The sequence below is a fragment of the Andrographis paniculata genome, unplaced genomic scaffold, assembly GCF_009805555.1.
Source record: "Andrographis paniculata isolate CXL003 unplaced genomic scaffold, ASM980555v1 Contig22END, whole genome shotgun sequence".
Classification (NCBI taxonomy): Eukaryota; Viridiplantae; Streptophyta; class Magnoliopsida; order Lamiales; family Acanthaceae; genus Andrographis; species Andrographis paniculata.
This window is the reverse complement of record NW_026137513.1, coordinates 221,198-235,578: the sequence shown is the minus strand read 5'-3', so window position 1 is coordinate 235,578 and position 14,381 is coordinate 221,198. Positions and strand designations below refer to the sequence as shown.

The 14,381-nt window shown below is 41.0% G+C and overlaps 2 protein-coding genes across 3 annotated transcripts; both read right to left on the bottom strand.

Moving 5' to 3' along the window:
- Positions 1 to 385: 385 nt before the first annotated feature.
- LOC127245329 (uncharacterized) lies at positions 386 to 7,042 on the bottom strand. Of its 2 annotated transcripts, none has more exons than XM_051266158.1 (6): positions 4,383 to 7,042; positions 3,073 to 4,265; positions 2,601 to 2,656; positions 1,485 to 1,553; positions 703 to 842; positions 386 to 610 (listed from the first exon to the last, which is right to left on the bottom strand). In XM_051266158.1, the coding sequence occupies exon 1, from the start codon at positions 6,057 to 6,059 to the stop codon at positions 4,554 to 4,556; it is 1,506 nt and encodes a 501-aa protein (XP_051122115.1). In that variant the 5' UTR covers positions 6,060 to 7,042; the 3' UTR covers positions 386 to 610; positions 703 to 842; positions 1,485 to 1,553; positions 2,601 to 2,656; positions 3,073 to 4,265; positions 4,383 to 4,553. The 2 variants fall into 2 exon arrangements, with proteins under 2 accessions (XP_051122115.1, XP_051122116.1); XM_051266159.1 differs by having other exon boundaries at positions 3,073 to 6,456; positions 6,680 to 7,042.
- LOC127245688 (uncharacterized) lies at positions 3,398 to 4,141 on the bottom strand. Its single transcript, XM_051266701.1, has one exon. It carries the CDS (start codon positions 4,139 to 4,141, stop codon positions 3,398 to 3,400), a length of 744 nt encoding a protein of 247 aa, XP_051122658.1.
- Positions 7,043 to 14,381: the final 7,339 nt, after the last annotated feature.

The window sequence follows — 14,381 nt, the reverse complement described above, 5'->3', positions numbered from 1 at the left end:
CGCCATTGAACCCTTAACAAAAATATTCATTCTTATGGTCAAAGAACCAGTCGTAACAACAAACACCCAAACCAACATTTTGTTACGTCATTTCTCACTTTTATTACGAAAAAATAGCGTCTCATAAGAAAAGAGTAGTTGTGGAACAGTTGAATTTGTGCGTAACAAATTAACCTGTTGTGATCTTTCTTATACAACCATGGTATAAATATTATGATCGGGCATAATTGCAAATAATAAACACTATAAAGGAATCCCAACAAAGGATATTAACATAACAATATTTACTAGTCGATGTCCTCCACCAAACAACAAAGTAAATTAACCCATCAAACAAGGCTAGCAACATCTCCACATCATCATTATGTTCCGCAAAACACAAGAATTTCAAACATCCAACCTAGTAATAAACAAGTGGGGAAATCCATCAATCCATAGCAACAATTCTTACCACACAAAAGATACATCCAAATTTCTTGCATCTATTCCATAGGTATTTCACATACCATTAGAACCTACCATCCAAGCACATCCACGACATGCAATTGATAATACAAATAGAGGCAAAACATAAAGGAACCGGTCGATATGCTCAGGGGTGGCGTATGAGCTGCAATTACCAACAGAATAAGGTTTAGTTTAAGTAATAATTATTTTAATTTTGGAAGTCAATACGTGAAAGTTGTAAAAGTAGATCCATACGTCCTTATAGTTCCACTCAATAGGATCTTCACCAACCACCTCGCGAAAGGTAGTCGCCCTAGCAATTGTTGCCAAAATAAGGGGTGTGTCCGGGACTGCGGCGGATGTAAAGAAAACCTTGACCAGGGAAAGTGTTATACCTACAACATTCACAAGAGCAATTTAAAAGTACGTATTTCACCGTATATATCAACACATTAAACTGTATGTATAAATATGTCAAATCATTTGAAGTGTATATTTTCCAACTTATATACCACGACTATGTACATTCGGACATGTACTACGATACATGGTATTTGACCCATTAATTAGGCACCACCAAACTACACTACTTTTTAATTTTCAATGCATTTGCAACTCGAACTATAAACCAGCCATTCACCAATAAAACCTAGAGCAGCATATCATGTATAGTATTAAAATAATAATTTCAATAATTAATAAATCCTTATGGTTACCCACAAATAGGACTGCTCCATGTATATGCTGTAGTATCATGCCATTGAAGAGTAATTATCATTTATGCACTAAATACGAGCAGACCCCCGCAGATGAGTTCAAGTTCAGAGTAACGACCACTGATAAATCAAAATATATGTTAGTGATCCTCATCACATCAAAACCTATTGTGTGCAGGTCGGGGCTACACAAATACTCAATAATAAAGCAACCATTCATCAGTTTTTGGAATGCACACAACACTTAACTACACCACCACCCGAAAACATAGACCACTTAGAAGCTTTGCACTGTGGAAATGCATTAAAAAGAAATCAGACCTTCCGTTAAACTCAAGTTTGCTTATCCTGAATTCACACTGCACGCCTTTGTCTCCATAATTTAGTATCCTGTAAAAAAAACACAAGTTAAATATGCACTCATTTTTAGTAAAAATAGCACAAACTACTACAAAAGTTAAACATACACTACTTTACAATATCCATTCTTTATTGTAGGATTGAATTGGTACATGTATATCACTTTTAGTATTATATGTTGATGAAGGGACTGAAACTGCAGCATAAGCCTTTGGATTAGTTCCTTCATTAATTTATCATAAGTGACCGTTGTTGACACTATAAATTCTAGGATCTTGACACTATGTAAAATTAACACACATACGCAAACCATGATGCATATTTTTTCCACGGGCATACTTTGTTTTAGAAGAAGAACGAGGTTATTCACATTGTTTAGAAACAAATGACATTTATGTCTCTATGCAAGGCACATATTGTGTATTCATAACTAACACAAAATCTTCACAATATAACGGGAAAACCGACATTGTGTACGTCCCTAACAGGAGTAACAAATATAAAAAACATGGCCAAATACTTTTCGATAGTCGCAAATCTTTCTTATGAAACCAGCAAGGATGTACTATTACATAAAATATGTGTCGGGTCTCATACCAACGGTTTATTTAAATTTGAGATGAGAATCAGCTTTGATGTATCTATTTCGACCCTGATTTTAGGTGTTTTGTAAGTTTAAAATCGTCATTATCATGTTCATCATCTAAACTCTATCCTAACTGGTCGTGGCTCTAATTAAGTCTAAGATACAAGGATTAAATACATTATACAATATACTGTTAGTTTTTTCAACCATTTAGATGTTTGCAAATGAACAATGAGATACTTGAAGCCCATAATCATGCAGGATTTAAATAAGATGACCTCCAATTTTACCAGGTATTCAAAATTTTCTGCCGCTAGAAGATACAAAATCTAGAGACTAGGGTAGTACACATTTAAGGAATTTATCCAAGATTACATAACAGCAGATGCAAAATCAGATAAACAAAATGAGATGTCAACAACCATAGCTGAAGAAAGTTGAATGCTGAAATATTCCTAGAACATAAGCCACATAAGTTGTCAATCACTTACCGCAGAAGGTGATGCTGGGTTTCGGAAAACTTTAGAACCTCCAGGAGCCCAATGAACTGTTTATAGAAAAGGAAAATGAGCACTCACATATTGTTGCAATTAATAAGTGCATGGTATTAATTGTACAAATTGATTTCGATGATTGTTGTATGAGATTAGCAAGAAACAAAACAATGTGGTTTCAATCATGTAATATCACACTATATGAGCATAGCAAGATCAACATGCATCCTTAGGTTGCAAAAAATAAGATCAAATTGTTGATATAACAGGCTGCATCATAGATGTTACACGCCACATGTTTCGATATACATACTTAATTCTAGAAATAGTTAAACAAGGGTTACCCTTCAATTTCAATTATTCTAAAATATAAATAAGCATATATCCAGTCAAATATAACATAACAGTTAGGATGAAAAATTTTAAGAAGACACAATTATAATTAAGATAAAAAAATGTTGAACATAACCTAGGGCAACCCGCTGTGTAGATTTCAGCTATGAAATCTCGTTAATTTCCTGAGCAGTAGGAATCGCCTTCATCTGGGAGTTCTCCTCAGTTGTGATACAGGGATCAATCCAATCCAAATCATATGGAGGCCTTTCGTGCTGATTTTGGGTAAGAAGAGAGCTGAAGTGATTTATAGCAGAGGCTGCTATATCCGAAGGGTTAGTAACAGGTTCACCATTATCAGAGATAGAGAAAATCTGAGATCTGACTCTTTTCCTTTTGACCATATTATGGAAGAATTTTGAGTTTTTTTCTCCTTCAAGAATCCATCTACAAGCTGATTTTTATTTCCAAAAGGCTTCTTCCATACTGATAGCCTTTGTAAGTTCTGCAAAGCATCTATTTTTTTCAATAAGGTTGGCCTGAGAAGGATTTATATCATAAACCAATTCACTCTCAGCAGCTTTAGAATCAGCATTGGCAAGAATTGCAAAAATATTTCCAAAAACAGACTTGTTCCAGTCTTTGAGGTGGAATTTAAGCCTTTTAAGCTTAACGTGGAGGTTAAGTTGCCCAAAACAGCCCGAAGGAGCATTCCAGCTATTTTCCACAGATTCCATGAAATTATGGTGCTTTATCCACATGTGTTGAAACTGAAAAGCTGATTGAGACCTCTGAGCATTGAGCTTAACTGAGATGAGGAGGGGAGAGTGACCTGAAACATTCCGAGGGAGGTAAAAAACCGTCGTGGTAGTACAAAGATCCATCCAGGTGTTATTGTAGGGCACTCTATCAAGCCTTTCCCAAATTTTGTTATTAGTCCAAGTAAATGGGGAGCCAATGAAACCAGCATCGAGGAGGTTAGCTTCCAAAATAGCATCACTAAAATCTCTAGCAGACCGGATTTTAGTCCTACCAGGGCCATCTCGTTCAGAGATATCGGAGATGGCATTAAAATCGCCCCCAAGAAGCCATGGGGTCGCAGTTAAGTCATGGGCAATGGTTTTTATCACCTCCCAGAGCTCTCTTCTCTGTGTAATGCTGCATTTGGCATAAATCTCTGAGAGGAAGAAATGAGCAGATAACATTGGTGAAGAGATCTTGATATGAAGAATTTGGTCATGATCAATATCCACAACAATCTTAAAATCATTGGAAAGGAAAATCCAAATTTTGTTGGATTTGTTGGACCACAGCTACTTGAAACCCAGTCTGCAGCAGAAATAATTAGAGTCTGGAGTCACCATAGGTTCAAGAACAACCAGAATTTGAATCTTTTTTCTTTTGCAAATATTGTAAACATGTTTTGGGAGAGATTATTGCCAATACCTCTCACATTCCAACATAACATTTTCAAATCATTCATGGAAAATCTTGGGGAGATGGGAGCTGCAAGTTTGCGGCTGAAACCGCTAGAAGATTGATTTTTTTTACAAAGCTTCTGGTGTGAGGTCTAAGGGATAAAGGTGTTGATACCATGCTGAGGATTGTACGCGCATCCTAAATTATGTTTTCCTTTTCATGCTTGGACGGTGTTGCAGACTGATCCTTTTTCAACTCAGCTTCGTCAGTTGGAACAGAGTTAAGAGCATACCACATATTGTCAGGCTCCTTCAATTGAATGTTTGTATGATCAATATGTTTCTCCAAATCATCATCCCTCATACAAGAATTGTTCTTATATATGCTATAACTAGCATCTCTAACTTCCTCCAAAGCCTCTCTATCCAACCGGTTACTGACAACTCCATCTGAGTGATATTGTCTATCAGCATCTTTGTCCTTAAAGATGCAGTCTTCCTTGAGTTGATCTTGAGAGCCGTACACAGCAGATTCCTCATATTGAGCACCAATTTCACAATTGGTTTGGGATAAGATATTAGAGGCTGCATGTCTCATCATAAGTTCATTGGAAAGTGTATCCATGATAAGAGGAGTGTAGTCACTGTCACAGTCATTCTCCATTGAATCCTCTCCATCCTCATCCTCCATATCATCATACTCTTCTTCTGCCATATAGTTCCCATCGTCTTGATCAGAAGAATCACCATCTGCCGAGTTTCTTTCCTCCTCTGTATTAGGATTATTCGTGCCTTCTAAGCCATCCTCTGAGCCAGATGCTTCCTCATCAGTAAAGGTCTCTTTTCTTTCAGCTTCTTCAAGACTTTCTAAGCATGTTGTTTTCAAAACGGTAGAAGCAGGATACTTGCCACCCTTTCCTTCCATCTCACCTTCAACAGTAATACAATCTTGATTTTCTGAGACCTTATATCCATCATTATCAAGTTCTTGAGCAGGGTCTTGATCACGGTCAACACCTGAAGGAGCAAACGGGTTTGAGGTTTGCTTCAAACCACATCCATAACCAGCACCCGAGGTGGAAGGGAGGTCCTCATGAGTGGAAAGGAAATGGATGTGATCTTTTCCTCTTTTAGCATTAAGGAGGAGACGCAGATCATCCTCCTTAGCAACCTGTTTCCCTTTGTCTTTTCCAGGCTGGGGCTGCCTCCAAGAAAAACTTGCCTTAGTCTGGTGGGGGGCACTCTTATTCCTCTCATTTCCAGATCGCATCATCCTACCATGTGAGGGAATAACCTCATCTCTCTGTTTCATCCTAGATGAGGTGAAATAGTACTTGGATGAGTTATTACTCGCACCCCTGCAGGTAAGTTCTTCATGACCGATGTGCTTGCAAAGGTTGCAATACTTCGGAAGGTTCTCATAAACAATCTTTTGAGAGATTGTTATACCTTTAAACTTCGGAAGGATGGATTCTTTCACAGGTTTGGAGATATCAATTTCAATGCACACTCTTGCATTCGAAACTCTACCAAGGTTTGTTGTAGGAGTATCCACTTTCAAAGGGGTACCAATAGCTAAGGCAGTGGTGTAGATAGCATCTCTGTGATAGAGTTGGACAGGTAGAAGAGGTAAGGAAATCCAAACTAGAACTAAAGGAGGTTCGACATTAGGAGTGAAATCTGGGGACCATTTCATAACTCTCATCGAAAATCCTTTGAAATACCATATTCCCCTCAACCAAACCCGAGTGTAGTCATCCTCATTAGTCAGCCGGATCAGAATGTGTTTATAGTTCAGCCTCTGAATGCTAAACTTTCCAAACAACTTGAGATTATCAAAACCATTTCCAATATCAATCCAAGAAGAGAATCCATGGGAGAATTTGCCAATCAGCGTGAATCGAAAGGCTTCAGATAATTGATCAATTGCATCATCCTCAAAGAACACTGTTGTATCGCCATTGGTATCCTGAAGTTCAGCAATAAAATCTTGGGTATGGGATCCACCAAAAAAGAAAATTCCTTTTTGGCAATTTGTCGAGCACCTTGAGTGCTTTCTTTAGGAACAACTGCCTCAGCATAAGAGAACAATCTGGCAGTCTCTGAGGGGTTCATCTCGCCCAACACCATTACAAAATCATTCAATATGCCCCAAAAATATAGCCAATCTCATAAAATAAAAAAAACTCCATCACCAGGAGTCCCCCACACGAAAAAGAGCACAAAAGAGAAACTACGGGGAAGGGGAAGAGGGCCAATCCTAAGGCGCGACAAGGGAATGGGTATTGGGGCACAGGCGCCAGCCAGGAGGAGAGCAACGCTTACCTGAGTGGCGAGGAGGACAAGACACCGGAGAAGAGACGAAAAGGGCCGACGACGGACTGAATTCGATGCCTAACGGAAGCTGAAGACACAAGAAAACCAGGAAGGGGATCGGACAGGGAGCAGCGACGGAGAGAATCCACAGAGCTACTGAAGCAGCCACGACTGAGGCGCAATCTCCAGGCGGACGGTAGCACTATGAACAGAGAGGGTAGGGAATATAACGGGGGGCTGTAGGGGTATAAAGGGAGGGATGGAGGGGCTTCGCCGCCGGCTCTAGAGGAGGAAACCGGGGCTGTCCACCAGAGCAACGGGGGAATAAGGTATCGACGACTGAGAATAAGAACAGAATTATCGCTGAGATTTTTGGGTGAAAGACTCGACAATGCGCATTTATATATATATTTATTTTTTAAAAAATTTCAAATATTAAATCTAAATGAAAAAAAAATAAATTAATATCGTTAGTTACGAAAAGTGATCATAATTAATATTATTCTAACTAAAGTTTACCATATTCCTACTTGTTACGTAAAATTTTGCGTAACTATTGTGCCGGAACGTTGACCGAACAAAAATTCTTTTGTCACAGATTTTATCTTAACCAAAATATATATTTGTTACAATAATTTTGTTACGAACGTTCAACCGGTGGTTATAACCCTGTTTTTTTGGTAGTGATGTTTTTTTTTTTAATTTTAGTAAATTTAACAAATATAAATTAATTTAATTAAATTACAAATCTCTTACAACTATTCTCAATAAACAAATATTTTTATTTATATTTTAAACTTTTATTTTTTATAAGTTAATTTATATTAATTATTGATAAAAAAAGTATATATCTATGTTATTTATTTGTATTATATAAAATTTATTCTTTACAAAATAATATCCCTATTATATATTTTATTTAGACATGTTGTTTAAAATATTTAAATATCTATTTTAATTTTTTTAATTATATCTATATTAATTTTTATGCTAAAAATAGTAACAAGAACACTTATATAAAAAAAATAACAAAATAATATTATAACTACTATAATTAACTTCTAAATTACACTACCTAAAATACGGTATCTCTGACTAAAAAAACACTACAAGAAAAAATTATTTTTGTAACTGTTGATGCAATTTTTCAACAATAACAAAGTAGAATCCGAAAATAAGAAATTATCTCCGAATTTGATATAATTAGTGCCTGAGATTAAGAATCTCTAAACACTGTACGGTACATAAGTACACTGGAAGATAAATGCTACAGACTGAAAATTAAAGGATGATCCCTGAATCACTGACTTTGCTGTCGTTTGAAGATGATTGAAGATACCCTGCCAGTTGCTGACCCCAATCCTTAAATATTCCTCAGAAATGATACCTGGAACCGTCGCCCGAACGATTACAACACCTACTCTCAACCGTCTACTAATTTCTCTTTTGTTGACACATGTTTTCAACCATCTTACCAGCCGCGTAACCCAACCGACCAATCCAGAGACTAACTGATTGCTAGACCAAACGACTTCTTGGCCGCCCCACCAAGCGACCACCATCTGGTCTCTTGTCCGACCTCGTATCGTCTGTCTCATTCTTCTTCGTCCGACCTCACTTGGTGCGACCTCCGAATTAGCCGACCTCTGTATTCTGTCGACCTCTGTCTTCGCCCGACTTTAGTTGGTCCGACCACGGGCCAACCGACTACGGACCAACCGACCGGCCCACCCGACTGCAAACCATCTGACGGCAAACCAATCGACGGCGGACCAACCGACTACGAACCAACCAACGGCAAACCAACCGACGGTGAACCAACCGAAAGCGGACCAACCGACCTGCCTATCCGACCGCGGACTTTCTGACCTGCCTATCCAACCGCGGACCTTCCGATCTGCTTATCCGATTGCGGACCAACCGACCTGCCTGTCCGACCGCGGACCTTCCGACCTGCTTATCCGACTGCGAACCAACCGACCTACCTGTCCGATTGGACCTTTCGACTTGCTTATCCGACTGCGGACCAACCGACCTTCCTGTCCGACGGTGGACCTTCCGACCTGCTTATCCGACTGCGGACCAACCGACCTGCCTGTCCGGCCGCGGACCTTCCGACTTGCTTATCCGACTACGGACCAACCGACCTGCCTGTCCGATCGCGGACCTTCCGACTTGCTTATCCGACCGCGGACCTTCCGACCCGCTTATCCGCTCGGAAGGACAACCGGTCTAACCAATCACCCCGAAAATCTCTTAACCGCCAAACGTACTTGATTACAGGCCCAAATTTCCCTATATCTTAGGCCATTAACCTAATTATAAAATTCGTACGTAACAACTTGCCCACCGCCATCGGACTTTCAAACGTCACTCCTCAATCGTCATTTGGAAGTTCGCAATCTATAATCTTCCCTACCGTGTCTACTTTCCCCTGTTTCACTACGATTTCAAGTTAAGGCGAATCAATATGTACCTGCACTTCCTTTTGACGGAACCACCCCGGAAGTATCATTCGCGGCGTCGAAAATGTTGACTCCGACTATTCGCCCGTATTGCACGACTCCTGAAGACTCCAATCGGATGAGGGAGGTATTGGAAGCAGGAAACCCCCTCGTCATCAACAATTCCGATTACAATGCTCTCTGCCTCCAAGACAACATCAAAACGCATCTGACGGACCCTAAAGACCCCTACCGTGTCTGGTATAACAGGGTGGCAAAGCGTTTTCAGTACCAATGGAAAAGCCAACATATTGACCAAGCGATATTCCTTTCGACGCTCCCATTTCACTTGCACGAAAAAGTGCTCCTGGCGATAGCGGCTTTCTGGCATTCGGAAATGGGTATCTTACTCCTACCGATAGGCCCCGTTGGCCCAATTCTCATGGACGTGGCCATGATCGCTCATCTTCCTATTGTGGGTGAAGATCCTGTTATGGGAGCCATAGATGGACAAAAACCAGATGCGAACCATGTAGGCTGGTCTTTTGCTGGCATTAAAGAATGGGGTTGGACTAGATTTGCAACCGACCAGCAAGGGGCAATCGGAACCCCTGTAACCGACCGCAAACATGTTGCCTTTATTCTCTTCTGGCTCTGCAGGTATATCATAGTCTCCCCTTCTAAAAGTGTCCTTTCTTCTCATCTCGACCTGGCTATTCATATAGCATCAAGGCGCTTCTTTTCCCTTGGCACTCTCTTCCTAGCCAATCTTTTTGAAGGTCTGTCTAGGGTTAGCATCCGCCTTGCAGATAAAGATAGCAAGAAATTAGATACCTCCGCATCGGGACCATTGTGGTTTCTGGAATTTTGGTTCCGACTCTATTTTCCCGACGCATACCAACTTGGCCACCCTACTGTTGCCCCAACATCCGACAAGTCGTTGGGAATAGCCCTTAACCGACTTTGCCTAGGTTGTAATAAACTCCAATCATCCGACCCCATCATTGCTGCTATCTTGACCGACGTCCGTAGCAATTCTCGCTTTTACGTATATAGAAAATACGTGGGCTACGCGTCTGGTCTTTTTTGGCCTTTCCCTGTATCTTCACCCATGGCCGAACCTGACCCTCTTCCTCATCCAACTTACCCTTTTTTCCTGGGATTCAGCCATTAAACCTAGGTCTTTATTTGTAAATAAGAAACTTGATAAAAAGGGCCATAAATTTTTTTTATACTTTCAGCTATCGACCTCAATTTTTGGCACGCCAATTCGGCTGCCGTCAAGGCTTACCTGGCCCCCTCGCCCATCCACACCTGATACCTCAAAGCGCGGATAGGCGAGTCATCCCTGAGTTGATTTTTCCTTATATTTCCCAACTCACGAATTACATAACTTCCAATTCTTACATCCCCTTCCATTCTTCTCCCGACTCTGCGGAATCCTTCCGTGAATGGTGGTCGGTTGCGTGGGCCCTGATTGCTCCTAACAAAGAACGGTTGTTGAGCATTCTCTTGCCCCAACCTGCTTTGGTGCTAAGGACGGCACCATTGACTAACACCCAAAGAAAAGTAACCACCCCAGTCACCGGGTCGAGCCCCCCACAAAGAAAAAGAAAAGTTTCTCAAATTCATACAGCCTCGACCCCTAAAAAAGACCAGGAGACTTCGAAAGACCTTCCATCAGGTCGAGTGCCAGTAAAGACCCGACCCCGTTTAGGTATTTTCCAAAGCCCCATCTTAATCTAATTTTTTCCTTAGATTTTAACTTATCGTTCTTGCTATCAGGCCCGACCTCAGCCATGGCGACCGTTCCACTTAACTCAACACCAGCCGAACCTACGCTTGCCTCTCTGATGGCTGGTCGGAGGATGAACCCGACTAGGAGGTGGTCCCCTCCTTCCCTGGTGACAAGTGGTCGGGAAGAGGCTCCAACCAAAAAACAATCCTCTCGAGTACCGGCTTTAGCTAAGGTTGTCTCTGCTAGTGAGGCGACTGCTTCTCAAATGGGCAGAATGCCATATGTAGCTTCAGACTCATCTTCCCCGAACGAAGAACCGATCGCAACACCTGCGTCCGCCTCTGCCGCGGTCGCCTCTGTTGCAGGTACCTCTGTTGGAGTTGCTTCTGATGCAGTCGCTCCAACTGATAGGGATGTCTTAAACACAGCCGCCCAAATTGCATCCGACGAAACCAATGCGGCCGTCTCAGTTGTAGCCGACGAACCCATTGCGACTATCTCAGTCGCAGCCAACGAACCCGCTGTGGCCGTCCCAGTCGCGCCCGACCTGCTCGTTGTAGCCGTCCAACCAAAAGCACCAGACCCTATTCCAGAGGAGGCCAGGCGGGAAGAAGAACCCACAGCCATCCAACCAAGAGGTCTCTTGCAGGAACAAGAAGAGCTTCCTTCTTCTGATTCGGAGACCTCTGTAAATTTGGTAAAACCTTTCAAATTTCTTTTCCTTACTAAAAACCAACATCTCAACCCATATTGAATATTCTATATCTCACTTTGCAGGGATCCAGGTCAATACCGCAACGTCCATTCGAAGTAGCCGACGAGTCGGCCATTGCAATGTCAGTCATCCCTTCTTTCCGACCCACAATAGTCCTTGCACCTTTTGAAACCACGATCTACCCAGAAGTAAGTAGAGTTATCACAATTAATACTTGTTTCTGCGCTTCATATGATCTAAACAAACAAAAATCCATTCTCTCAGGGGCATCTTGATCTAGCTCCTCTGTCGGCTGTTCCAATTTCGGCAAACATCCAAACCATAATTGCTCAGGCCACCGACCGACCTCTCTCCGACCTGGGATCAGACTTCTCAGACAGTCTTCTTCAGGCAATCGGTGGCCTTTTATTTCAGATTCCTTCAGAATCAGCCGCTGCCCCCATTCTGCATCGGCTAATAGAGAGACTAGCCGAACTTCGAAACAATGTCATATTCGCCCGACTCCTGTCGGTTGAAACACCTCTGCCTAGTTCGGATCACAACAATCTGGAGGTTTCCTTGACAAAAACCAGAGAATCAATTCAACAAGCAATTGGAAGACTAGACGACCTCTCTAATGCCAAAACACAAATAGATGAATCAATCCAAAAGAAGGAGGCAGAATTGAGAGCACTTCATCAAGAAAAATCTATCTTGGAAGGCCACATCACCGACGAACAACCCCTAATTAAGCAGTACAAGAAAAATGAAGCCGACTTGGACCAAGAATTAAAGATCCAAGCTCGATCTCAACTTATCCAACGATACCAGTCGGCTGCTAACAACTGACGACTTTCCAAGACCGAAGATAAATGGTCCCAGATCAAAACTGCTTTGAGATCCCTTCTGTAAAACTTTGGGTACTTTGACTTAGTAAATAATTATTTTCTCCTATTGTTAAGGATCACTTTCCAAAACTTCGACCCTCCAGGGAATAGATCAAACTCATTTCCTTTATAAACATCTGCAATCCCTTGTAAAACAATGAACGAACGCTCAACCACAAATTGAAACTCGGGCATCCTGAAATATTTATTAAAATGTCACACAAACATCCTCATCTTCCTTTAAGCAACTGGCAAGGCGTTATTCAACCCTTCTTCGTGGGTAATCATCCAGTTGGAGGCCATACCGAGGACTTGTTATGCATACTCAAATAATTGGATTTCAAATTTAGATTCTCCCACCGAGGCAGAAAAACCATTCATCGTGTTATTCGCCTGATGGAAAATGTGCTGGGAGGATATGAGACCCTTCGGGATATACTAAATCGCCTTCCTGACATCGATCAACATATGGATTTGATTGAACACCATGTAACAGCCATACTCCCAGATCTTGGCTAGGATTATATATTTTCCAATCAGCGTGCAGTCTTTTTGAGATTATGCACTCTTGTTGATCGTGAGCGTCAAGCCGTAGCAGACATGAAGGCTCGTACCGACTATGATCTAGAAAAGATGCAAGTTCAATGGGAAAGGTACCGACCCGACTTAGAAGACCTTGTCGATGAAGAACCAGAATTAATCTCTAATCATTGGGATGAAGATTTTGATTCAGAAGAAGGGAGTTCTCTGCATGACTCAATATCTGATTAATGAATGAACCCTTTTTGGGTCTGAACCCCTATGGTCGGGTTCTGCAGTAAAATTTCTTGTTTCATGCGTTCTTGTTATCTGAAAAGGCAGGAAAATAACTCTCCAGATATCTAGCATTAATACAATCATGTACCCTTTTACCTTCTTGATTTATAATAATAAAAGCACCAATCCAATCTCCTTTTGAACGATAAACGACCCTTCCCAATTCGGAGACCACTTTCCTAATTGATCCATCTTCTTGTATGTAGGAAGAATGATTTTCCAAACCAGGCCTCCTTCTTGGAACGTCTTATAAAAGACTTTCTTTCCATAAGTCTTAGCCCTGATTTCACTCTGCTTCACAATCTAATCGATTGCATGGAGTCGATTGACATCCAAACTTTCCAATTGTTGCAACATAACTTGTTGATATTCCTCAGTGAACTCGTCAGTAGTAAAACTTGTACGTCCAGATGCCACTTGAATTTCGGCTAGTAACACAGCATTTTGCCCAAAGGTGAGTTGATTTGGTGAAAAACCTGTGGCAGAATTTCTGTTATTCCTATGTGCCTATAAAGCTCGAGATAACAACAAATGCCACTTATTTGGGTTCCCTTCAACCGTCTTCTTTATAATTCCAATAATAATCTTATTGTCTACCTCTGCCTGCCCATTAGCTTGGGGATAATAAGGCGAAGAATGGTTCAAACGAATACCAAACTCTGGCAAGAAGTTTAAAAACTTCTCCCCATTAAAGACCAAACCTTGGTTGGTCATTATTGAATGAGGAATACTATACCTATAGATGATCCAATTCAGCACAAAATCTATCACTTCCTTTTGATCCACATTCTTCAAAGCAAACGCCTCGACCCATTTGGTGAAATAATTTGTTGCAACCAAAATAAAACAATGATGTTTGGATGATGGAGGATGAATTTTACCAATGATATCCATACCCCAAGATTTAAAGGGCCATGGTTTTAACATAGCTTGCAATTCAGTGACTGCCAAGTGATTCAATTGCTCATGCTTCTGACACTCTTGGCAACCTTTGGCGAATTGTATACAATCTTCGAAAATTTTTGGCCAAAAGAAACCTAAACGATGAATAACCCATCTCATATTCAAACCTGCCCTGTGAGCTCCACAAATCCCACTGTGTACTTCTGTCATGACTTCCAAAGCCTGTTTG

Excerpts from the sequence above, each read along its gene's own strand:
- LOC127245329 (XM_051266158.1), bottom strand. The coding sequence starts at position 6,059 with ATGAGAGTTATGAAATGGTCCCCAGATTTCACTCCTAATGTCGAACCT.
- LOC127245688 (XM_051266701.1), bottom strand. The coding sequence starts at position 4,141 with ATGTTATCTGCTCATTTCTTCCTCTCAGAGATTTATGCCAAATGCAGC.